The sequence below is a fragment of the Chlorocebus sabaeus genome, chromosome 12 (assembly GCF_047675955.1).
Source record: "Chlorocebus sabaeus isolate Y175 chromosome 12, mChlSab1.0.hap1, whole genome shotgun sequence".
Taxonomy (NCBI): domain Eukaryota; kingdom Metazoa; phylum Chordata; class Mammalia; order Primates; family Cercopithecidae; genus Chlorocebus; species Chlorocebus sabaeus.
Genome location: NC_132915.1, coordinates 2,119,919 through 2,144,079, shown reverse-complemented (window position 1 = coordinate 2,144,079; position 24,161 = coordinate 2,119,919). Strand labels below are relative to the sequence as shown.

At 44.4% G+C, this 24,161-nt stretch overlaps 1 protein-coding gene and 2 long non-coding RNA genes across 3 annotated transcripts in view; 2 read left to right on the top strand and 1 right to left on the bottom strand.

The window, feature by feature from the left end:
* LOC119624407 (uncharacterized) overlaps positions 1-9,302 on the top strand; it is a 25,445-nt gene extending 16,143 nt beyond the window's left edge. Inside the window, exons 2-3 of the long non-coding RNA XR_005240505.2 lie at positions 3,794-4,032; positions 9,220-9,302. This is a non-coding gene — a long non-coding RNA (uncharacterized lncRNA). The remainder of the gene's footprint in view (positions 1-3,793; positions 4,033-9,219) is intronic.
* Positions 7,116-10,665, bottom strand: LOC119624406 (uncharacterized). The gene is made up of 3 exons (XR_005240504.2): positions 10,141-10,665; positions 8,435-8,511; positions 7,116-7,325 (listed from the first exon to the last, which is right to left on the bottom strand). It is a non-coding gene; the product is annotated as an uncharacterized lncRNA (long non-coding RNA).
* Positions 9,958-24,161, top strand: PRXL2C (peroxiredoxin like 2C). The gene is made up of 6 exons (XM_007969892.3): positions 9,958-10,190; positions 10,500-10,568; positions 13,310-13,363; positions 13,527-13,632; positions 18,463-18,594; positions 22,589-24,161. Exons 1-6 carry the CDS (start codon positions 9,999-10,001, stop codon positions 22,714-22,716), a joined length of 681 nt encoding a protein of 226 aa, XP_007968083.1. The 5' UTR covers positions 9,958-9,998; the 3' UTR covers positions 22,717-24,161.

Genomic DNA, 24,161 nt, shown 5'->3' with positions numbered 1-24,161 from the left:
TTGAGGTAACCACAAACCAAGTGAGAAAGTCTCCAAGCAGTTTTGTCCAACCCTTTGTGTGCACCCGTTGAAGAAGAAGCATGTTCAACTATTTTGACAGGCAAGCCACAGTCCACCTTGTAAGGAATGAGATCTTGAATGACCTCCCTCCTAAGAGTCAGAGCCCATGCTGCTCCCTTCTGGTCCCAGACCCACGTGCCATGAGCATATTTCACCTACTCCAGTCTGTCCTGTGGGCTTCTGCCTCATCCATCATGACCATTTGTGACATTTGCCTGTTCTTTGAAATGCATCATGAATTCTTTGGCCCAGGGGCTACTAGTTAGCACAGAATATCTTAAAAATAAAGCAAATATCTAACCGTTCTAGGGGCTACTAGTTAGCACAGAATATCTTAAAAATAAAGCAAATATCTAACCGCTTTGGAGAGGTAAGAAAGTAACTCACAAGTTTTAATAGTTCTCCCTTCTACAAGAGATCTTAGTGGTACTGATGAGACTCAAATTTGAGGCAGCCTTAGAGACTTTCGAGTGCACAGGAGACTTCTCCCTCCAAATAAATCTTCATACTTGTCTAAGGTGGATAAGAGCCAAGTGTCATTGTGGAGTGAGGTGAATACATATTTATTTGTAGTCTCTGCCATCTCTTTCCATTTTCTTCCATAATTTTGTTAAGTTTTGTTTGAGATAATTGTAGATTCAACTGCAGGTACAAAAACTGTTACAGAGAAATCCCATGTACCCTTTACCCAGCCTTCAGCAATGGTAACATTATCGAAAACTGTAGTACAATGCAACCAGAATATTGACATTGGCATAGTCAAGATACTGAAAAATTCAGTCACCACATGGATCACTCCTGTTGCTGTTTTATAGCCACAGCCACTTCCCTCCCACCTCCACCCCTTTCTTTACCACTAATCCGTTCTTCATTTCCATAATTTTGTCAGTTGAAGAATGACAAAGTGGAATCATACAACATGTAACCTTCAGAATTAATTTTTTTCACTTGGCATAATTTTCAGGAGCTTCATCCTGGTTGTTGTGTGTGTCAGTAGTTTGTGTTGTTCTTTTTTATTGCAGAGTAGTATTCTATGGTGTGAGGGTACCACAGTTCGCTTAACCCTCACCTAGTGAAAAACATCTGGAGCCAGGTGCGGTGGCTCACACCTGTAATCCCAACACTTTGGGAGGCTGAGGCAAGTGGATCACTTGAGGTCAAGAGTTCGAGGCCAGCCTGGCCAAAAGGTGAAACCCCGTCTCTACTAAAAATACAAAAATTAACTGGATGTGGTGGCGCGTGCCCATAATCCCAGCTACTGGGGAGGCTGAGGCAGGAGAATCACTGAACCTGGGAGGCAGAGGTTGCAGTGAGCTGAGATCATGTCATCGCACTCCAGCCTGGGCGACAGAGTGAGTCTCCGTCTCAAAAAAAAAAAAAAAAAAAAAGTTCATTCAATCAAATAACTCAGCAGTCACTCAGATTAGTACTTTGTGAAGATATTCAGGAGCCATCACGGGAAACATGAACCATCATGGTTTGACCCATGACCTGCCCTTTCTGGGAGAACCTGTGCTTGCCAGAAATAGAACCTATACTTCCCAAGAGTTCTAGGAGATGGGATTGGCCCCATTTTCTGGGCTCCCAGGCAAAGCACTCTTATGGAGCAGAGGTTTATCTCCAAGCAGAGCAGAGAGGCTTGTCCCGCTCAGAATCACTTGACACAGGGGCTCCCTTTGAATCCAGCTCAGTCCCTGGCCAGGGCAGCAGGACTGGTTTTGTTGAATGGCCAGGGCAGGAGTGAGCCGTTTGGGCAGGCTTTCCTTGGAAGAGCACATGGTCGGAGTGTGCCTTGAGAGCCTCACGACACCTCTCCAGAACAAGGAGTCAGGATGGAATTGGAACATAGGAAGAGACACATGGCAGAAGTGTTTACCCTCCCTTTATTCCTTGTTACATGCAGTGTCTGGTGTCGCTCATACACTACCCACTGCTCCTGTGCTCTGCCCGAAGGCAAGATCTTTAAAAGGCTGAGTGAATGAGCTTGGCCCCTCAACTTCTTGTGCTTCCCGGGGGTGCACCACAGCAGGGGTACCCACGACTTGCAGCCCAGCGTCTGTGAGCCCTGCTGGCTGACCATACCAAGGGAGGGAAATGTTTGTTTCCATTGTCTCTTTTATTGCTCCACTCACAACATCCCATCTCAAGCTGCTTTTGCTTTGTTTGGGATATTTCTCCAGGTGAGGTTGAGGCCCTCAGTTCCCTCTCACAGTTCAACTGTGCTTTACTTACCTGATGGTTCTTCTTCCTTCTCCAAACCTTAGTCATCCATCACAGCAACAAATAAAGCAAAAGTAGCAGGGATTTTCTGATGAGCCCAGTGTGCTGGGGCACCCCATAAATTAGAGCTGATTTTACACTGGCCTGTCTGGGTCCCCACAAAGCTTTCACTTTGGCCCCCAGTTGTTCTCCTCAGAGGCCAGAGGGAGCCCTTTGGCCTTCAGTGTCCCATGTTGCAGGGAGTTTTGACTCTCGCAGGGAATCCCGGTGGCCACCCGGATGTGCTGGATGGGATGACCCCAGCTCCAGCTGCCTTTTCTGTGGAGAATCAGAGTTCAAATTGGAACATACCTTTTTCTCTCACTCAGGTATGCAAAAGCGGGCCCTGACATTGCGATGGGTGGATTCCGGAGATTCAAATGCCCACTGATGGGCCCCAACTTCTCCACTTAGAGTCTGTGGTTACTATTTCCAGCAGGCCAAGATGGACACCATAGCCCTTGTATAAACTTCTAGTCTTATACAGCTCCACAAGGCAATGATACCTTCTTTAATAAATGTTGGGCTGGACGCGGTACCTCGCACCTATAATCCCAGCACTTTGGGAGGCCGAGGCAGGCAGATCATGAAGTCAGGAGTTTGAGACCAGCCTGATCAACATGGTGAAACCCTGTCTCTACTAGAAATTTAAAAATTAGCCAGGCATGGTGGTGGGCACCTGTAATCCCAGCTACTCAGGAGGCTGAGGCAGGAGACCCGGGAGGCGGAGGTTGCAGTGAGCTGATATCACACCACTGCACTCCAGCCTGGGCAACAAGAGCCAGACTCCATCTCAAAAAAATAAATAAATAACTAAAAATAAATGTTTAATACTGCCACCTTCATGCTGACCACAAGAAGGTGCTGTTCCTCCACTCATGCACAGAAAGGTCTATGGTTTCTTACAAAACCCAATGACACAGCTGAAACTGAGCTGAGACCTACAAATGGGGATTTACTAAAATCCTTGAGAAAAGGAAAGGGAAAATAAATGTTGAGACTGTCACGACTCAGTTAATCTGGTGTATAGGCCGGTTTTCTCACCATCAGCTCACACTTGACCACAAGGAGGCCTCTGGTCCTAGTTCGAGGCTGTGCTCTCAGAAGGGACCATCTTTACCCCCACCACCAAGGAACTTCTTGGGGGACACATCTACCCCTATGTCCAGCCCCAAGAAAGGAGGGCAAAGAGAGGTTGCCGCATCCCTTTTCCAGCTTACTATTAGGAGGAAAGTCCTCCCAAGACTAAAAGACCCAGCTCACTCTCAGTAACTAACAGCAGCAGCCATGCTCCCTAAAGATTCTGCCTCGCCTGGCAAGGCCTCACTCCTCTAGTGTGGTCTCCAAAGTCCCAGAATATTCCTGGGATATTCTGGAATACTCCTGTCAGAGCATATGTAACTGGGCAGGCACCAAGTCTCACTCCCTCTGAAGCCCAGTACTTCAGCTCCCGTCTTCCCATCTACCTTCTCAGGATGGTTTCCTGTCTGAGGATCACAGCATTCCCGGGCATCAGCCCTGAACACACCTCTGCCTCAGCATTTCCAGCGGTGGGTGAGGAGGACCACAGATCGTTCAGCCTGGCAAGCCACACCGGTCTTAGTTCTGAGGGAAGGAATGCTTCCACCAGGTCACACAACAATGACTTCATTGAACTGGACGACAAGACAAACACCTAGTCATTGCAGGCTTTGCATGCCTCTGAGTGAACAGGTAAAGAAGGGAGTCACTTGACTGCCTGGGATGACTTTTTTCCTAATTACGAAGGGTCATTGGACTTCACGATAGAAGTAAGGAAAAATATGTCTGGGATGCAGGACATCCACTGGGGCGTCTCTTAGAATTAATATACCTTCTGATTAAAGTCAGTGGACAACTACAACCCAATGCAGGCAGGACTGTGAATGGCGCAGCCCCTTCAGGAATGAAGGTTTGGGTCATCCCACCAGGCAAAAAACCACACAACCAGCTCAAGTGCTTGCTGTGGACAAGGGAATATGGAATGAGTAACAGAAGGTATTTATAAATATCAGGTATAATAAACATGTGACCAATTGTTTAAATGAGAATGGTAGTTGCTGTGAATATTTATTTTCTTATGAATATGTTGTGTGTGTGTGTGCGTAAAATCTTTTCTGTCTTCTTTTATCCCCTTATATACTGTAGGATGCATTAACTTTACACTACAATATTTAAATACTCTTAACTTTTTATCATAGTATTTAAGTTACAGGATATTAAGAAGAGTGAACATTGCCCAAGGATTTTGCATCCTTTTCTGGGGAAAAGTTAATGCGTTTTCAGTTATATTTTTTGAGACAGAGTCTTGCTCTGTTGCCCAGGCTAGAGTGCAGTGGCACCATCTCGGCTCACTGCAACCTCCACCTCCCGGGTTTAAGCAGTTCTTCTTCGTCAGCCTCCCAAGTAGCTGAGATTATAGGCACCTGCCACCACAGCCGGCTAATTTTTGTATTTTTAGTACAGAACAGGGTTTTACCATCTTGGCCAGGTTGGTCTCGAACTCCTGCCCTCAGGTGATCCACCCACCTCGGCCTTCCAAAGTGCTGCGATGACAGGCATGAGTCACTGCGCCCAGCCATTGCATTTTCAGTTCTATGCCAGATAGTTGTATCCTGTTAGGCAGACGTATGACTTTGTTATTATCTTTATATGGAGATCAAGTATGGTTTTAAGGAGATGTGTACGTGTATGGGTGCCAGGTTGACCAGAGATGGACTGGTGATTAATTTTATGTGTCAGCTTGACTAGGACATGATACCCAGTCGTTTTGTTAAACACCAATCTAAGTGTTGTTATAAAGGTATTTTTTAGATGTGATTGACATTGAAATCAGTAGACTTTGAGTAAAGCAGATTACCCTCCATAATGTGGATGAGTTTCATCCAGTCAGAGAAGGCTTAAGCAAAGACAGGTTTCCTGAAAAAGAAGCATTTCTCAAAACTACAAGATGTTTCCAGCCTCTTGCTGTGCAAAATTAGGACTCAAGACTGCAACGTCAATTCTTACCTTCATTTCCAGCCTGGTCACCTGCCCTACACATTTCAGATGTGCCAGCCCCCACAATCACTACTAAGTTTCTTAAAGCAAATTTACTCTTGGCTGGGCGCGGTGGCTCACACCTGTAATCCCAGCACTTTGGGAGGCTGAGATGGATGGATCACCTGGGGTCAGGAGTTTGAGATCAGCCTGACCAACATGGAGAAACCCTGTCTCTACTAAAAATACAAAATTAGCCAGGTGTGGTGGCACACGTCTGTAATCCCAGCTACTCAGGAGGCTGAGGTAGAAGAATCACTTGAACCCAGGAGGCGGAGGTTGCAGTGATCCGAGATCGCGCTATTGTACCCCATCCTGGGCAACGACAGTGAAACTCCGTCTCAAATAATAAATAAAATTCTCACACTCTCTCTCTCCATTTTAAATATATATATAATGTCTCTTTATATAGAGATATATACATACACAGAGATATACATACACAGATATATAGATCTATATATATAGATATCTATATATAGATCTCTAGAGAGATCCAATAGATCTATAATGGTCTGGTTCTCTTCTGGGGACCCCTAATACAACACCCAAAAAATTAATGAGACCGGGCACGGTGGCTCACGCCTGTAATCCCAGCACTTTGGGAGGCCAAGGCGGGTGGATCACGAGGTCAGGAGATTGAGACCATCCTGGCTAACATGGTGAAACCCTGTCTCCACTAAAAATACAAAAAATTAGCCGGGCGTGTTGGCGGGTGCCTGTAGTCCCAGCTACTCGGGAGGCTGAGGCTGGAGAATGGCGCGAACCCGGGAGGCAGTGCTTGCGGTGAGCAGAGATCGCACCACTGCAGTCCAGCCTGGGGACAGAGCGAGACTCTGTCTCAAAACAAAAAAAGATTAATGAATTGTGCGCCCACATACACAGTAGCTTTATTCATAATAGCCAAAGGATGGACACAACCCACGTGTCCATCAACAGATGAATGGATAAAGAAAATGCAGTAGATACATTCAGTGGAATATTATTCAGGCTTAAACAGGAAGGAAACCCTGTCACATGCTGCAGCAAGGATGAGCCTTGAAAACATTGTGCCAAGTGAAGTAAGTTAATCACAAATGGACAAATACTGTTTGATTCCAGTTACACAAGATAACTACAGTAATCAAACGTATAGAGATAAAAAGTAGAATGGTGGTTGCCAGGGGCCACGTAAAGCAGGGAATGGGGAGTTAGTGTTTAATGGTTATGGAGTTACAGTTTGAGATGATGTAAAAGTTCTGGAGACGGATGATGGTGCAGGCTGCACAACAGTGTGAATGTACTTAATGCCAATGAATTGTACATTTAAAAATGGTTAAAGTGGGAAATGTTATGTCATGTATATTTTACCACAAAAGGGAGAAAGACTTTTTAAAATTAACAAATTAAGAAACACTGTACACACTGTTGGTGTTGTCCCCTCAGAGCTGTATTCTTGGTAGTTGAATCTCTAGTTGAACTTGTCAGAAGATATTTTGGAGGAGGCTTTCTTGGGCAACACAGTAGTTACACTGGCAACTCTACACTCATGTAGTGCTGTCCCTATTTTTCAGTGTGTGTTCTTTGATTTCTTTTAAACCATGGACATATGAAATATGTCAAATTATAACAAATATTAGCAAGTCATTCCTAAATAATAACAGAATGGAAACAGTAATAGTTTACATTTACTTTTCTTTAATCATAGTATCTAAAGGTACTGTGTTAGTCTGGGTCCAATAATGAGACTGAAACCACACTGTAGGTTAAACAGGTAAAGTTTACTATAATGAATGAGTAAACTCTGATCAGCCAGGCATGGTGACATGCACCTGTAGTCTCAGCTACTCAGGAGGCTGAGGCAGGAGGATTGCTTGAGGCCAGGAGTATGAGACTGTAGTGTGCTATAATCATAGCACCTGTGAATAGCCACTGGACTCCAGCCTGGAAAACGTAGTGAGACTCCCTCTCTGAAAAAACAACAAATCTGATTAAAGTATGTCTAGAAAATATAAGGAACCTGTGGCTAAGGACAAATACTCAAAGACGACAAACTTGAAAGGGACCCCTTCCCCAAATCTGGGTTTCAGATCTGACGGGAGCAGGTATAGGTCAGCCTACTGGCTAGCTACTGTGTAGAAGTCTGATGGCTTGCCCAGGCGGGATCTGGTGTGCAGTCAAGGGGAAGGCAGGAAGGAACCCACTAGAATGCAGGCAGGACATAGGTCATCAGCAAGCAGTGGCGTGAGTGCAGAGGGAAAGGTGATGGGTACAGGTGAGCCAACGGCTCTACAGAGAGCGGTGGCTCGATGGGAACAGGTGAAGAATTGGGGGCGCAGGTGAGGAATTGGGGGCGCAGGTGAGGAATTGGGGGCACAGGTGAGGAATTGGGGGCGCAGGTGAGGAATTGGGCTGCTAGTGGAGTCAGGAGGGCTTTCAAGTTCCAGTTTTCATATCAAGTGAGGTGCTAGGTTATTGCTAGAACAGCCAATAGTTGCAGTGTTGCCAAGGAAGTGTGTATCCTGGTAAAGAGACAGAGGCAGAGCTCCACCCACTACCCTCAGGGGACTACTTGAAATCCCCTTCCTCCTGCAATGTCCTGCCAACATTGTCTATTAAAAATGCTTAATAGGCCGGGCGCGGTGGCTCAAGCCTGTAATCCCAGCACTTTGGGAGGCCGAGACGGGCGGATCACGAGGTCAGGAGATCGAGACCATCCTGGCTAACACGGTGAAACCCCGTCTCTACTAAAAAATACAAAAAAAAACTAGCCGGGCGAGATGGCGGGTGCCTGTAATCCCAGCTACTCGGGAGGCTGAGGCAGGAGAATGGCGTAAACCCAGGAGGCGGAGCTTGCAGTGAGCTGAGATCCGGCCACTGCACTCCAGCCTGGGCGACAGAGCAAGACTCCGTCTCAAAAAAAAAAAAAAAAAAAAAGGCTTAATATTTTGCTCATTGCAAAGGTTAGATGCTTAGAGGAAATCTGTCCGTTGTCACAGAGCATATAGTGAAGGGTTAATTTGGAGCTGAGAAGCAGTAAGTTGATAAGTGTCATGTACTGATGCTCCCTAGACAATACCTTCTAATTTCTGCATTTCTGCATGGCTACTATTCCTCCTGCAAAACGATGTTTTGATGATGTCTGAGTTCATCACTCTGCAAAAAGTAAGTCATGTGGCTCTTTGTATTTGAAAATGAAATTGTCTAACCTGTCATTTATTTCACATGAAATATGACACCCAAAGCAGTATGTGAAAGAAAACTTTTCATTCGTTGATATCAGTTATTAATTAGAGCTGCCAAAATACCACCATTCTTACCTGTATATCAGTTTCTGCTTATCAAAACACTGCTTACAATAAATTTGGTGACATCTGGCAAACTGCCTGTTGCGAGTGCTATTCATCAGCCTGCACTCTGGTCATGCATTTATTTCCAAAAACTCATAAAGCTCCTGGCCAGGCCCAGTGGCTCATGCCTGTAACCCCAGGACTTTGGGAGGCCAAGGCAAGAGGATTGCTTGAGCCCAGGAGTTCAAAACCAGCCTGGGCAACATAGAGAGACCCTTGTCTCTACAAAACCAAATCTAAAAAAAATTTGCCAGGCATGGTGGTGCATGCCTGTGATCACAGCTACTTGGAAGGCTGAGGCAGGAGGACTGCTTGAGCCCAGGAGGTGGAGGCTGCAGTGAGCCATGATCGTGCCAATGCACTTCAGCCTGGGCGACACAGCAACACCCTGTCTCAGAAAGAAACTATCTTGACTTAGAAACATATCTATGCTTAAAATTTTCTAAACACACTGCAGAGCTTCTCAAACAGAGCACTTAATGTGTGCTCAATAAAGTATACAATCTTCACACAGGTGAAAGCCAGAGGATGCAGCATCAGCCCTTCCTGCGCTTTGTAGCAGAGTCACATCAGTCACATAGACCTGCCTAGTGCTCCGCCCCGGAAATATTCTTCAACTCAACAAAGACCATAGATAAAGGATGTACTTTCTGAACTCCAAATCCATACACAAGGGTGAGTAAACTTATGAAGACAAAGAGCCTGAATGTTGCCTGGTCCTGCTCTGGAAATCTTGGACACACGGTTAGCACCCATGAGAAACCCCACAGAAAAACAAACCTCTAAATCCAGGGCCAGTTTGGTCTCACAAAGGCTGAGATCCCCAGATTTCCCTATGCCTGCCTACCCACCCCAGGAGAAACTGAATTGGAAGTGTGTGATTTCTACAAAACAGCTGCTAAGCCATCGAACTTCATCATCCTCATCCCTCCCAGCTCACCTTTTTTTAATTTTTATTATTTATTTTTTTAAAAAACGGAGATGGTGTTGCCCTCTGTTACCTACCCAGACTGGTCTTGAACTCCTGCCCTCAAGTTATCCTCCCGCCTCGGCCTCCCAAGTCGCTAGGATTACGCCCCCCGCGCCCCCCCCCGCGCCCCCCGCGCGCCCCGCCCCGCCCCCCGCGCCCCCTCTGCACGCCCCGCCCCGCGCCCCGCCTCTGCGCGCCCTCCGCGCCCCGCCTCTGCACGCCCCGCCCCGCCCTCCGTGCCCCGCCTCTGCACGCCCCGCCCCCCGCGCCCCGCCCCGCCCCGCGCTGGCAGAGCGGACCCAGGCCCTTGGCCGCCCCGCGTCATGGCCGCGCCCGCCCCGGTCACGCGGCAGGTTAGCGGCGGCACCGCCCCGGTCCCGGCCCCGAGCGGCCCCGACCGTGGGCAGCCCCTGGCAGCCGCCGTGGCCGAGCTGCCGGTGCTGGACGCCCGCGGGCAGCGGGTACCTTTCGGCGCGCTGTTCCGGGAGCGCCGCGCCGTGGTGGTGTTCGTGCGGGTGAGCGGGTGGCGCGGCTGGGAGGGAGGCGCGGCCCGGAGTCCCGGGCAGGCTGCGGGATGCGAGTTGCGCCTCCTGCTTCTTAGGACGGAAACGGGAAGGCAGCCTCCCCAGCCGCGGCCGCTTCCCAACTAGGGCGGGGCAGGACGAGGGCGAGGCCCGCTTCCCACGCGCCGGGCGCCCGGACCGCCTGTCCCGGCCCCGCGGGCGCCGCCTGTAGTCGCGTCACGCACAGCGAAGTACCGGGCTCTTTCGGGGCGCGAGGGTGCTGCGTTACTAACTTGTCCTTTCTGCCGAATTGGTTTTCAGCATTTTCTGTGTTACATCTGCAAGGAATACGTAGAGGATCTGGCCAAAATCCCGAAGAGTTTCTTACAAGTGAGTTTCTGAGCGTGGGCGGCCCAGTGCAGGCTTCTGCAGACCTTGCGAGCGGGGCGGGGGAGGACGCGGCTCCAGCGCGGCACTTGCCACCCGGATTGCCCCTCCCCGCACCTCTCTCCACCCTCGCCCCTCCAAAGGAAGAGAGACGTCAGAGATCTATTTCTGCCCTAACTCACTGGGTGCTGCCTGGTGGCGAACGTACTAACAATTGTGGTGTTGCCTGGTAACCTGGCGCTCGTTCTCAAATGTTGACTGATAATGCCCTAAAACAAATGCTGGAAATGGTTGATATTTTCTTCCCTTTAATTTTGTTGCACTGCAAATAGCTGCTCATTGTGGGAAAATACTAATATATCGTAAAGGTGCAAATGTTTATGTTAATAGGCTGCAAGTTCCATGTTCCCTAGCACAGCCACATACTTGTTTCTCTTCAGGCACAGATAAGTTTGTGCCCAAGTGAGCTTTTTGAGGGAAGGCATTGGGCAGCCTTTATAAAACAATGTTTTTTCAGCAGACCTTATCAATTAGGATGTGAAAAAATAACTGATTAAATAACTGTGCCTAGTTTTAAAAGTATGTCTTTGGGGAGAATATAGAGAATTATTGACTATATCATTTCGAAAACAATGTTTTGACCGTTCGTCTGCGTATCCTTTTATTCTCTTTTTAAAAATTGACATATATAATTGTATATGTTTATGGGATACAGTGTAATATTTTGATAGGCATTTACGTTGTGGAATGATTAAATTGAGATAATATACCCATCATGTCAGATAGTGATTTTAGTTATTTTTTTTGTGATGACAACGTGTAAAAACTAGTCTTTAAGCAATTTTGAAGTATACATTATTAACTAGTCACCATGCTGTGCAGCAGATCTCTAAAAGTTATTCCTCTTGTTTAACTGAAACTTGGTACCCTTGGATCATCTCCCTTCTCCTCATCTCTGAGTAACCAGTCTGTGGTAACCATCATTCCACTCTACTTTTTTCGTGTCCATAGCTAAGTGAGATCATGCGGTAGTTTTCTTCCTGTGCCTGGCTTATTTCACTTACATGATGTCCTCCAGGTGCATCCAGTGTTGTCACAAATAACAGAAAAATGTCTTTTTTATGACTGACTAATATTACATTGTGATACCGCATTTTCTTTTTCTTTTTTTTTTTTTTTTTTTGAGACTGAGTTTTCGCTCTTGTCACCCAGGCTGGAGTGCAATGGGGCGATCTCGGCTCACTGCAACCTCCGCCTCCCGGGTTCAAGGGATTCTCCTGCCTCAGCCTCCCGAGTAACTGGGATTACAGGCATGCGCCTCCATGCCCCGCTAATTTTGTATTTTTAGTAGAGATGGGGTTTCTCCATGTCAGTCAAACTGGTCTCGAACTCCTGACCCCTCCACCCACCTGGGCCTTCCAAAGTGCTCGGATTACAGGCGTGAGTCACTGCGCCCAGCCTATACCGCATTTTCTTTATATTTATCCATTGTTGAACACTGAGGTTGCTTCTGTATCTTGGCTATTGTGAATCATGCTGTAATAAAACATGGGAGTGGAGATATCTCTTCAACATACTGATTTCATTTCCTTTGGATAAATGCCCAGTAGTGGGACTGCTGAATCATATTATAGTTTATTTTTGATTTTTTAGTAACTTCCAGACTGTTTTCCATAATGGCTGTACTAATTTACATTCCTAACAACAGCATACAAAAGTTCCTTTTTCTCCACATCCTCACCAAACACTTATCTTGCATCTTATTGATAGCCGTTTAAGGAGTGTGAGGTTATATCTCATTGTACTTTGAATTTGTATTTCCCTGATGAGTAGTGATTTTGAGCATCTTTTCATATATCTCTTGGCCATTTGTATGTCTTTTGAGAGCTATTCATATCCTTTGTCCTTTTTTTTTTTTTTTTTTTTTTTTTGAGGCGGAGTCTCACTCAGCCCCCCAGGCTGGAGAGCAGTGGCCCAATCTTGGCTTGCTGCAGCCTTCGCCTCCTAGGGTCAAGTGATTCTCCTGCCTCAGCCTCTAGAGTAGCTGGGATTACAGGCACGTGCCACCACACCCAGCTAATTTTTGTATTTTTAGTAGAGACAGGGTTTCGCCATATTGGTCAGGCTGGTCTCGATCTCCTGACCTCAGGTGATCCACCTGCCTTGACCTCCCAAAGTGCTGGGATTACAGGTGTGAGCCACCATGCTCAGCCCTTTGTCCATTTTTTAATCAGGCTATGTTGTTTTCTTGCAAAGTTGTTAGAGTTTCTTTTACACTTTGGAAATTTGCCCCTTATCAGATGTTGAGTTTGCAGATATTTTCTCTCAATCTGTGAGTTGTCTCTTCTCTGTTGATTATTTCCTTGGCTGTGCAGAAGCTTTTTAGTTTGATATAGTCCCATTTGTCAATTTTTGCTTTTTGTTTTCTGTATTTTTGAGGTCATATTCTAGAAATGATTGTTTATACCCATGTCATGTGGCAGTTTTGTAGTCTTCTTCTAGTAGTTTTATAGTTTTAGGTCTTACATGTAAGTCTTGAAATTCCTACTTAGCAAAAGAAACATCTGAATTAATATTTTACCATACGTATCTTTGCATTAACTCACACAATTTTGCTGTTTATTCCATTCCTCTAGAAGCCTATAGGTGGCATTAGAATGAAACAGAAGAGTTGGGTTAAGGGATGTTGTATAAAATGTGCATACCTTCTAATAATATATACATGTCATTTTTTTCCTCCTAAGGAAGCAGATGTCACCCTTATAGTGATTGGACAGTCATCCTACCATCATATTGAGGTAAATATCTAGTACATTGGGAGACTAAAGAATAAAATCTTTTTCCGACATAAAAATTACATTATTTAAACCACTAAATGTAGGCTAAATTGGCTGAAGTTAGAGTATCGTTACTTTTCTCTCATTTGTTCTTATAAAAATTCCAACCATTCTCTCTTTTCAGCCTTTTTGCAGACTGACTGGATATTCTCATGAAATCTATGTCGATCCTGAGAGAGAAATTTATAAAAGATTGGGAATGAAACGAGGTGAAGAAATTGCCTCCTCAGGTAAGACATAACATGTCTCAAATAGAAAACACTGGTGGTGTATTTTCATATTTGTGTATATATGCATAGGGAAACATGGTCAATTCATAAATCAGGCCTTTTTTTTTTTTTTTTTTTTTAAAAGATGGAGTCTCTCTCTGTTGCCCGGGTTGGAGTGCAGTGGCGCAATCTCGGCTCACTGCAACCCCCACCTCCCGGGTTCAAATGATTCTCCTGCCTCAGCCTCCTGAGTAGCTGGGATTACAGGCGCCTGCCACTATGCCCAGCTAATTTTTTGTATTTTTAGTAGAGACAGGGTTTCACCATATTTGCCAGGCTGGTCTCGATCTCCTGACCTGCCTCGGCCTCCCAAAGTGCTGGGATTACAGGCGTGAGCCACTAAGCCCGGCCTTGGGCTGCTTTTTATTATTCTAATAAGTGGTCTAGATACACCAGGCTCCAGAAGATTCATTTTCTGGGTGTAATGACATGGAAGGCTGTTAGCAAAGCACTGTTCAATGGAAATAAGCTGCAAAAGTGTTTTCAATGTGGTTCCATTTTTGTGAAAACAGAAATGATTTTCATAAAGATCGTGCGCGTGTACACTTCATTATATGCTCTATTATTGCATTTAAGGGGACCAGAGAGTATAGTTAGTTGAAAAGTTTCATGTTTATTCATCCTTACATTATCTATGTTCTCTGCCCTTGCCACAGTTCCTTGTAATTAATAGAGCTTAGAAAACTTGAGTTGCACTGGTTATGTGTGTTTCTGAAATGCCAGATAAGAGAACTCAACTCAAACAAAAATCAATCATTTTGAATAAATATTATTGACGTCTTGTCTGATACCCACTGTGTTGGATGCTCCCAGGAGGACAGTGGTAAAATACATAGTCCCCACCACGCAGAGTCATCGTCTACTCTGGGAGAGAGACACAAACAGCTAATCACAATGCCATCTAAGGGCCAGTGGTGGAGGGAGGCATTCCTGACTTGAAATACCTTTGTCAGCAATTTAAGTGGAGAAGGATCTGGGCGGGCTTCTCAGAGGAGATGGTCTCAGCTCACTGTAAAAGGAGTTAGCTGGGTGAAGTGAGGGTGGGGAAGGGCACTCTAGACAGAAAGTAGCATGTGCAAAAGCACAAAGGCATGAGAAAACGTGACTCCTTCAGAAAAATACAGGTCCTTGCCTCTGGCCAGAGTGTAAGACCCAGCTAGGGGAATTGGTGTGAGCCAAGGGATAAGTTATAGCCAGTTCATGTTGAACCTGGGGTAATGTGCCAAGGAGTTTGGATTTATTCTGAAGCAGTTGGGGAATTATACAAGTGTTTGAAGCAGAGAAGTGAGACAGTCATATAACCCATGTGGAGCAGGGATTAGTGCTGGCCAAACCAGAGCCAGTGATATTCATGACAGGGTTGTAGGGTAGATATAAGCTAGAAAGAAATGGCAAGGCCTCAAGAGGGGATAGAGAGGAGGAGATGGATCTGGGAGCTGTTTGTGAGGCAGAGGTGCATGATACCTTTATTGATGTTTTTTGTTTGTTTTTTTTGTTGTTTTTTTGTTTTATGAGACAGAGTTTCACTCTTATTGCCCAGGCTGGAGTGCAATGGTACGATCTCGGCTCACTGCAACGTCTGCCTCCTGGGTTCAAGCGATTCTCCTGCGCTAGCCTCCTGAGTACCTGGGATTACAGGCATGTGCCACCATGCCCTACTAATTTTGTATTTTTAGTAGAGACGGGGTTTCTCCATGTTGGTCAGGCTGGTCTCAAACTCCCGACCTCAGGTGATCCACCCCCCTCGGCCTCCCAAAGTGCTGGGGTTACAGGCATGAACCACCGCGCCCGGCTCATTTATTGATATGTTTAAAGACAAAGACCTAAACTTGATCAGAACTCATGCTGATCCAGCATAAACACAGAGTCTGCTTGTTTCTCTCTCTTTAGTGTAGGAAATCATAGCAGTACAGATTGTGAACCTTACTTTTTGGTACACAGTTTTTATGTGCTGTAATAGAGTCTCAGCATGTGTAAGGTCTGTTTAATTAGCACTTTAGGGCTGGGCGCAGTGGCTCACGCCTGTAATCCCAGGACTTTGGGAGGCCAAGGCGGGCGGATCACCTGAGGTCGGGAGTTTGTGACCAGCCTGACCAACATGGAGAAACCCCATCTCTACTAAAAATACAAAATTAGCCAGGTGTGGTGGTACACATTTGTAATCCCAGCTACTTGGGAGACTGAGACAGGAGAATTGCTTGACCCTGGAAGGCAGAGGTTGCGGTGAGCAGAGATTGTGCCATTGCACTCCAGCCTGGGCAACAAGAGTGAGACTCTGTCTCAAAAAAAAAAATTTAGCACTTTAGATATAAACTGTGAGTTTCACTTTAGTAGCACCTCACTATTCATTGCCACAGTAAAGATATGGAATTGCAAAGTAAATAGATGAATTCTAAGTTGAATATATGCTTGTAATTATAAGAGAGGGTGTATTCAAATCTTCACTACTTCGACCTGTGTTAAAGGACTGCATTGCCGAACAAAATATTAGGTTCTCATAAAATGATTTTTTTAAGGTTTCTCCCTAAAAAAACATAAAGCATAAATCTCAAAGTCAGTCTCAGAATAGTCTTACTTGAAAAACTAAGGCACTAAAAATACACAATTATAATTTAAAACTAATGGTACCTATTTTATAAAGACGAAGAATAAGAAAATGAAGCCATTACATACAAGGAGTACTGGGTTTATAGAAGACTGAAAAACGAAGTTTGACCCATAAGAATTAAATTCAAACTGGCAAAACTAGATTGTGCTTGACAACAAAGATTACTTAGTTCTAAGCTATGGAATCTCAAGTTGAATTTCTAAAATTTCTGAAATATTAACTGACCCCTTCTTTGAACATAAGAAGAGAGTTTGGGCTGGGTGTGGTGGCTCACACCTGCATTCCTAGCACTTTGGGAGGCCGAGGTGGGAGGACTTCTTGAGTGTAGGAGTTCAAGACCAGCCTGGGCAACATGGTGAAACCCTGTCTCTACAAAAAAATACAAAAATTAGCTGGGCATGGTGCGTACCCGTACTCCCTTCTGTGTGGGTGGTGCGTGCCTCTACTCCCTGCTATGTGGGTGGTGCGTGCCTCTACTCCCTGCTATGTGGGAGGCTGAGGCGGGAGAATTGATTGCAGTCTGGGAGGTTGAGGCTGTAGTGAGCCGTGATCGTGCCACTGCACTCCAGTCTGGGTAACGATTGAGGCCCTGTCTCAAACAATTTTTTTGAATTTTAAAAAATAAGGAGAGAGTTTGGATTTCTGAACATTTATTTCACATATAGAATCCTATAAGATAGTAAAATTCAAGGCCAGGCACAGTGGCTCACACTTGTAATCCCAGCACTTTGGGAGGCAGAGGTGGGAGGATCTCCTGAGGCCAGGAATTTGAGACCAGCCTGGTCAACAAAGTGAGACCCCCATCTCTGCAAAAAAAATTTAAAAATTAGCCAGGATTGGTGGCATGAACCAGTGGTCACAGCTACTTAGGAAGCCGAAGGGGGAGGATCACCTGAGCCCAGGAGTTGGAGGCTGCAGTGAGCTATGATGGTGCCACTGCACTCCAGACTGAGCAACAGAGCATGACCCTGTCTCTTAAAAAACAAAGTAAAACTTAATCTTTTACTCAAGTCTCTATGCTAGGGAGCCTGTATTTGTTTCTTGGTAAGATAAATGCTCATTATAATGTAAACATGAAAGAAATCAAAGAGTTGAAGAGATGAAGGGAAATAATAGATATTTGGAAATCTTAGGAAATGAGGCAGGCCAAAGGCTGCATAGTCATTAAAATAAAAAGCTAAAAGACAGACATAAATGGCAGGGATAGGAGAAAAATTAATTACAAGGAGAGTAAAGAGACTGAGTTTCTTTGCTCAGACGAAGTGGAAATTAAGTAGCAGCCACTGTGAGAACAGAAATAGAAAACTGACAGCCAAGGAGAAGTGAAGAGGTAGCTGCAGTGGCTGTTGTCACAGCTAAACCTCCATGTCTCAGTAGCGTGACATGGTAGGAGGTTATTTCTTTGTATCTTAAATTTCAAGAACGGTTTTTCTATTTGGATGCTTTTCCTCTTGAGCAGCAGTTCCAGGATCCAGGCACCTTCCATCTTGTGCTTTGCCATGTTCAACCCAAGCCTTCCAAGAATGTAGAAGGGACACGAGAATCACTTGTGGGAGGAGCTTGGTCTGGAAGCAGCACAGATCATTTCATTCACTGTTTGTAACGTAGTCACATACCTTGCCTAACTGCAACCAAGACTGGAAAATATACTTTCGCTGTGAGCCCAGAAAGAGGAAACACGTTTTGACCAACACGTAACAGTCTGTGTCACAATGTCTCTTGAAAAGGACTGTAGCTGCCTATTAATAAGTGAGAGACTAAAGAGAGTATAAACAGGGAATTAAAATGGAAAGCACTGCTAATTTGAGAAGTCTATAGTTGACATTTTTCTTTGGCGGAAAATGATGTGGGTCTGTCATCACGTTTTCCTTTAAAGCAGTAGTTCTTACGTGGGACATTTACTCCTCTCTGCCCTGGGAGACATCTGGCATTGTCTGAAGACGTTTTCGGTTTTTACAACTTGGTAAACGGTGCCACTGGTTTTTAGTGGGTATAGAAGGCAAGGATGTTGCAAAACACCCTGTGTTGCACAGGACAAAGAATGATCTGAGCCAAAATGTTGATAGTAAAAGGTGAGAAACCATCTTTGAAGGAAGAAAGAGAATGTTTTCTAGAAATACATTATCTTCTTAATATCAAATTGAATATAAAATGACGTCTAAAGACAGTTTTCAACATTTCAGGACAGAGCCCCCACGTAAAATCAAATCTACTCTCAGGAAGCCTTCAGAGCCTGTGGCGGGCAGTGACCGGCCCGCTCTTTGATTTTCAAGGAGACCCAGCTCAGCAAGGTGGAATCCTCATTTTAGGTCCAGGTAAGCATTCAAAGTCCAGGTTTAGCAGTGGATGTCTTGTTCCTTTTACAAGTTCAGAGGCCGCCATTTTCTTTTCTTTTCTTTTCTTTTTTTTTGAGACGGAGTCTTGCTCTGTCGTCCAGGCTGGAGTACAGTGGTGCGATCTCGGCTCACTGCAAGCTCCGCCTCCCTTGTTCACGGCATTCTTCTGCCTCAGCCTCCAGAGTATCTGAGACTACAGGCGCCCACCACCACGCCCGGCTCATTTTTTGTATTTTTAGTAGAGATGGGGTTTCACCATGTTAGCCAGGATAGTCTCGATCTCCTGACCTTGTGATTTGCCTCCCTCTGCCTCCCAAAGTGCTGGGATTACAGGCGTGAGCCACCGTGCCCGGCCCAGAGGCCACCATTTTCTTCATAAAGCAGACACCCTGTACAAATGGACATCTTGGTATTACAATCAGGATGCTGTGCTTTTGTAGAGGGGCATCTTTTGTTTTCAAAGGCTTCCGTGTATTTTGATGTTTATGCATTTGATGAGCGTGTCCATCATCCTGTGCCTGGATGATTCCTCACAGTCACCTGTGGGTTGGTGATCTGTATATGGCCTTGACACTCCCCTATTCAGGAATGTTCAGTGGAGATGACCATTTCCGAATAGGGGAAAATCGTCACACGCTTTTTTTGTCAAGAAAAGAATCCATGTAGTTATTTATACCTAACAAAACTAGGAGACTTACTCAGTGTCAGCAAGTAAGTCAGTGCTAGGGACAGCTCATCCCATTGAGGCTGGGCACAGTGGCTCACACCTATAATCCCAGCACTTTGGGAGGCTGAGGCCGGTGGATCACTTGAGGCCAGGAGTTCGAGACCAGCCTAGCTAACTTGAGCCCATCTCTACTAAAAATACAAAAAATTACCAGGCATGGTGGTGCATGCTTGTCTTCCCAGCTACTTGAGAGGCTAAGGCAGGAGAATCACTTGAACCTGGGAGGCGGAGGTTGCAGTGAGCCGAGATTGTGCCACTGCACTCCAGCCTAGGTGACAAGAAGGAAACTCCCTCTCAAAAAAAAGAAAAAAAGAAAAAAAAGAATGGGATTGAGGTCCAACTATAAGCCACACACTGTTAACAACTTATTGATGGGTGTGGACCACCTGAGATTGCTTTGGCTTGTCTCTGCTAAGTGTTTGAACAGATGTATTTGAACAGATGTAAGGATTGTAGACATCTCAGTGTATTGTAACTGATTAGATCTCTACTGTGTTCCAGCATTGCAGCAAGGAACAAACACCCATATCAGACAGGGTCCAAAAGCCTAAATCACTATATTGTAAGATCATCTTTTTGCTTTTTCTTCCTCTTTAAAACTGTCCATCTTAATGAGCATAGCTTATAAGAGTTATAAAAGTAATATTTATTTTCATAAATACGTTTTTTTTTTTGAGATGGAGCCTCGCTCTGTCACCAGGCTGGAGTGCAGTTGTGCGATCTCAGTTCACTACAACCGCTGCCTCCCAGGTTTGAGCGATTTTCCTGCCTCAGCCTCCTGAGTAGGTGGGACTACAGGCGCCCACCACCACACCCAGCTAATTTTTGTATTTTTAGTAGAGGCGAGGTTTCACCAGGTTGGCCAGAATGGTCTCAATTACTTGACCTCGTGATCTGCCCACCTCTGCCTCCCAAAGTGCTGGGATTACAGGTGTGAGCCACCACGCCCAGCCAATACCATATTTTTTAGGAGGGTTTTGACTGAGTAATACGACTTTTGGACTTTTTGCAGCTGGAACGTTATAGCCAAAATCTCCCTTTCCCTCCCTCTCCTGAATTTATAACAGATTAGTTATAAAAAGAAGCCCTGATTAATGAGAATGAATCCTATGCATTAGCCCAGAATGATGTTAGCCATATTTCTGAACAACTTATTTCTATCCTCAGACCCAAAAGGGGATGTTTTTGGCCCGTTATCTCCATGTCTCTGAATCATTTGTCCACATCTTCTGTTATGTAAGAATAAAGAGTACATGGGCCAGGCACAGTGGCTCACACCTGTAATCCTAACACTTTGGGAGCCAGAAGCGGGCAGATCACGAGATCAGGAGATTGAGACAATCCTGACTAACATGGTGAAACCCCATCTCTACTAAAAATAAAAAAAGTTAGCCAGGAGTGGTGGCACGCACCTGTAGTCCCAGCTACTCGTGAGGCTGAGGCAGGAGAATCGCTTGAACCTGGGAGGTGGAGGTTGCAGTGAGCCAAAATCATGCCACTGCACTCCAGCCTGGGCGAGAGACCGAGATGCCGTCTCAAAAAATAAATAAGTAAAAAATAAAGAGCACATGGAGAGCATCATTTGTGTGCCAACTTGGGACCATACAGTCATCCCTCAGCACCCATGGGAGACTGGTTCCTGGACCTGCAGTGGATCCCAGAATCTGAGATGCTCAAGTGTCTTATATAAAATGCTGTAGTATTTGGATCTAGCCTATGCACGTCCTCCCCTGCACTTTAAATCATCTCTAGTTTACTTCTTTTTTTTTTTTTGAGACAGAGTCTCACTCTGTCCCCCAGGCTGGAGTGCAGTGGCCAGATCTCAGCTCACTGCAAGCTCCGCCTCCCAGGTTTACACCATTCTCCTGCCTCAGCCTCCCATGTAGCTGGGACTACAGGCGCCGCCACCTCGCCCGGCTAGTTTTTTGTATTTTTTAGTAGAGACAGGGTTTCGCTGGGTTAGCCAGGATGGTCTCGATCTCCTGACCTCGTGATCCGCCCGTCTCGGCCTCCCAAAGTGCTGGGATTACAGGCGTGAGCCACCGCGCCCGGCCTTCTAGTTTACTTATAATACCAAATGCGATGTAAATAGTTGTTGTACTGTACTATTTAGGGAATAATGACCAGGAAAAAAATGTCTGTACATATTCAGCACATATGCAGCTATCCTTTCCTTCCTGAATATTTTCAATCCGTGGTTTGTTGAATGAGGATGCAGAACCCATGGATGCAGAAGGCCAGCTGTGCTTAGAAAACATGCCTCATGGCCCAGCGCAATGGCTCACGCCTGTAATCCCAGCACTTTGGGAGGCCGAGGTGGGTGGATCACAAGGTCAAGAGATCAAAACCATCTTGGCCAACCTGGTGAAACCCCATCTCTACTAAAAATACAAAAATTAGCTGGGTATGGTGGTGCACGCCTGTAGTCCCAGCTACTCAGGAGGCTGAGGCAAGAGAATCACTTGAACCTAGGAGGCAGAGGTTGCAGTGAGCCAAGATCACGCCACTGCACTCTAGCCTGGGCGACAGAGCTAGACTCCATCTTAAAAAAAAAAAAAAGAAAACATGCCTTATATAATACTTATATGTAATAGTTTAAGTTAAAATTCTTGTCTTGAGTTCAAGAATCAAACAGAAACTAGATTTTGATTTTAAATGATTAATGTTAAATTGATGATTGTAAAGTATAAACTCTGTATTTGAACAGATGTCAGGATTGTGGACATCTAAGTGTATTGTAACTGACTGTCTTTTAAGGCCTTATTTTAGAGCCTCTTTTGGGCTATGGTTATAAAACAGATAGCCTGTTAAATCAGTATTTGGGAGTGGATTTTTTGAAGTGAGTGATTTATTCCCTTATTATATTTATTCTGTTATTAGATTTAAGAAACAGATGTGATTTTCCAACTTGATATCTATGGGAGTTCTGTATTCTGCCCATCCGACAGGACATTTTATTTAATTATATTTAATAAAACCTAACAGAAGGTTATAATTTAAAAATCTTTCCCCTTGGATCTCATAAAACATCAAGTATCGCTCTTATTTAACCATAATCCTTGTCATACTTTATTACCATGATTAAAAATTATTATGGCATTATATAGAGAATATAATGCATGCCAGGTAATTAATTTTTCCCTTTGGACTAATTAAAGGTTGAAAAGCTTCCTTGATTTTAGTAAGCAGTAAATCTGATGAATAATACTTACTATGCCTCAGCCTTTTATTCTTATTCTCTTCTAGGTAACAACATCCATTTTATACACCGCGATAGGAATAGGTTGGATCACAAACCTATCAACTCTGTTTTACAGCTTGTAGGAGTTCAGCATGTGAACTTTACAAACAGACCTTCAGTTATCCATGTGTGACTTCAAATGCAATCAGTCACTTTCAGCTGGACCTTCTGGAATGTGACCTTCAATATCCTCGTGCAGTGTCTAACCTGCTGTCCCTTCCCAGCCTTTGAGGAGTTAGGGAAGCATAAAGGGGGCTTGAACCAGTTGAATTGCATGCTGGGAGGCATCAGTTGTCAAAAATGTGATATATACTTCCATTTTATAACTTTTAACATTTTATACAAAATAACAAAAATGAATATACAAAACATAACTTTAAACCTATAAAACGTATAAAATCATAAATATTTAAATTATTTTACATTATGGTATATTCAGTCAATGAAAGATGTTTTTGGCAATGTAAATTCTGATGAATATATAAAGGGACGGGAGAGCAGCAGAAGACCATTGTATTCAGTGAAGAAGACAAAATATCAAATTCTGTCAACAATGTAACTTCATTTTTATATGTATATATTTGTATTTTTGTATGCTTAGGAAAAAGACAATGAACACCAAAATGTTGCCAGTAGGTATCTCTGTGTTAAGATTACAGTGTTATTATTTTCTTTTCTGTACTTTTCTGTATTTCCCAACTGTTACATAATGAGCATGATTAATATTGTAGGGCCAGGAAAAGGTCTTTAAACATTGTACAATTTTATGCCTACATAACAACCTTCACAAAAGTGCAAATGATGTAAGCTGCAGTCCACTTTTCCATCCTAACTGCTTTACTCAGAGGTGGTGTGGCAATCCAAACATCTGATATATAGCCAGTGTCCACAGCACCTTCTCAAACTGCATACTTGCTATCCACTTCACTAGGATTTGGGGGGGTTGGGGGAGCTATGAGAAAAAAATTTGTTTTAAATATTTAAAATATGTATTTAAAATATGGTCGGTATGCTTTTTGAAAGGGAACTATAAGGGGGTTTTTTTGTTTTTTGTTTTTTTTTGAGATGGAGTTTCACTCTTGTTGCCCAGGCTGGAGTGCAATGGCACAATCTTGGCTCACCGCAACCTCTGCCTCCTGGGTTCAAGCGATTCTCCTGCCTCAGCCTCCCGAGTAGCTGGGATTACAGTCATGTGCCACCACGCCTGGCTAATTCTGTATTTTTAGTAGAGATGGGGTTTCTCCATGTTGATCAGGCTGGTCTCCAACTCCCGACCTCAGGTGATCCGCCTGCCTCAGCCTCCCAGAGTGCTGGGAATACAGGTATGAGCCACCACGCCTGGCCTATTTTTCTGGAATCAATATGTTTAGTTGGGAAGTGTCCCAGAAATCCTGATGAAAAGTATAGCAAAATCAGAATTTTGGTAATTATTAGCAAGTACAATACTGCTTTGAACTCAATCCTTTTATATGAAGCATATAAAGTTACAAAAAAAAAACTAATGTATTCAAATATTTGGATATATTTTCATGTTTGTATAATGCTTTTATTCAATAAAAATGTAATTTCTCATTTAAA

Coding starts and splice junctions, on each gene's coding strand:
- PRXL2C (XM_007969892.3), top strand. CDS start 9,999: ATGGCCGCGCCCGCCCCGGTCACGCGGCAGGTTAGCGGCGGCACCGCC. Junction 13,364..13,526: donor CATCCTACCATCATATTGAG/GTAAATATCTAG, acceptor CTCTCTTTTCAG/CCTTTTTGCAGACTGACTGG. Junction 18,595..22,588: donor AATCCTCATTTTAGGTCCAG/GTAAGCATTCAA, acceptor ATTCTCTTCTAG/GTAACAACATCCATTTTATA.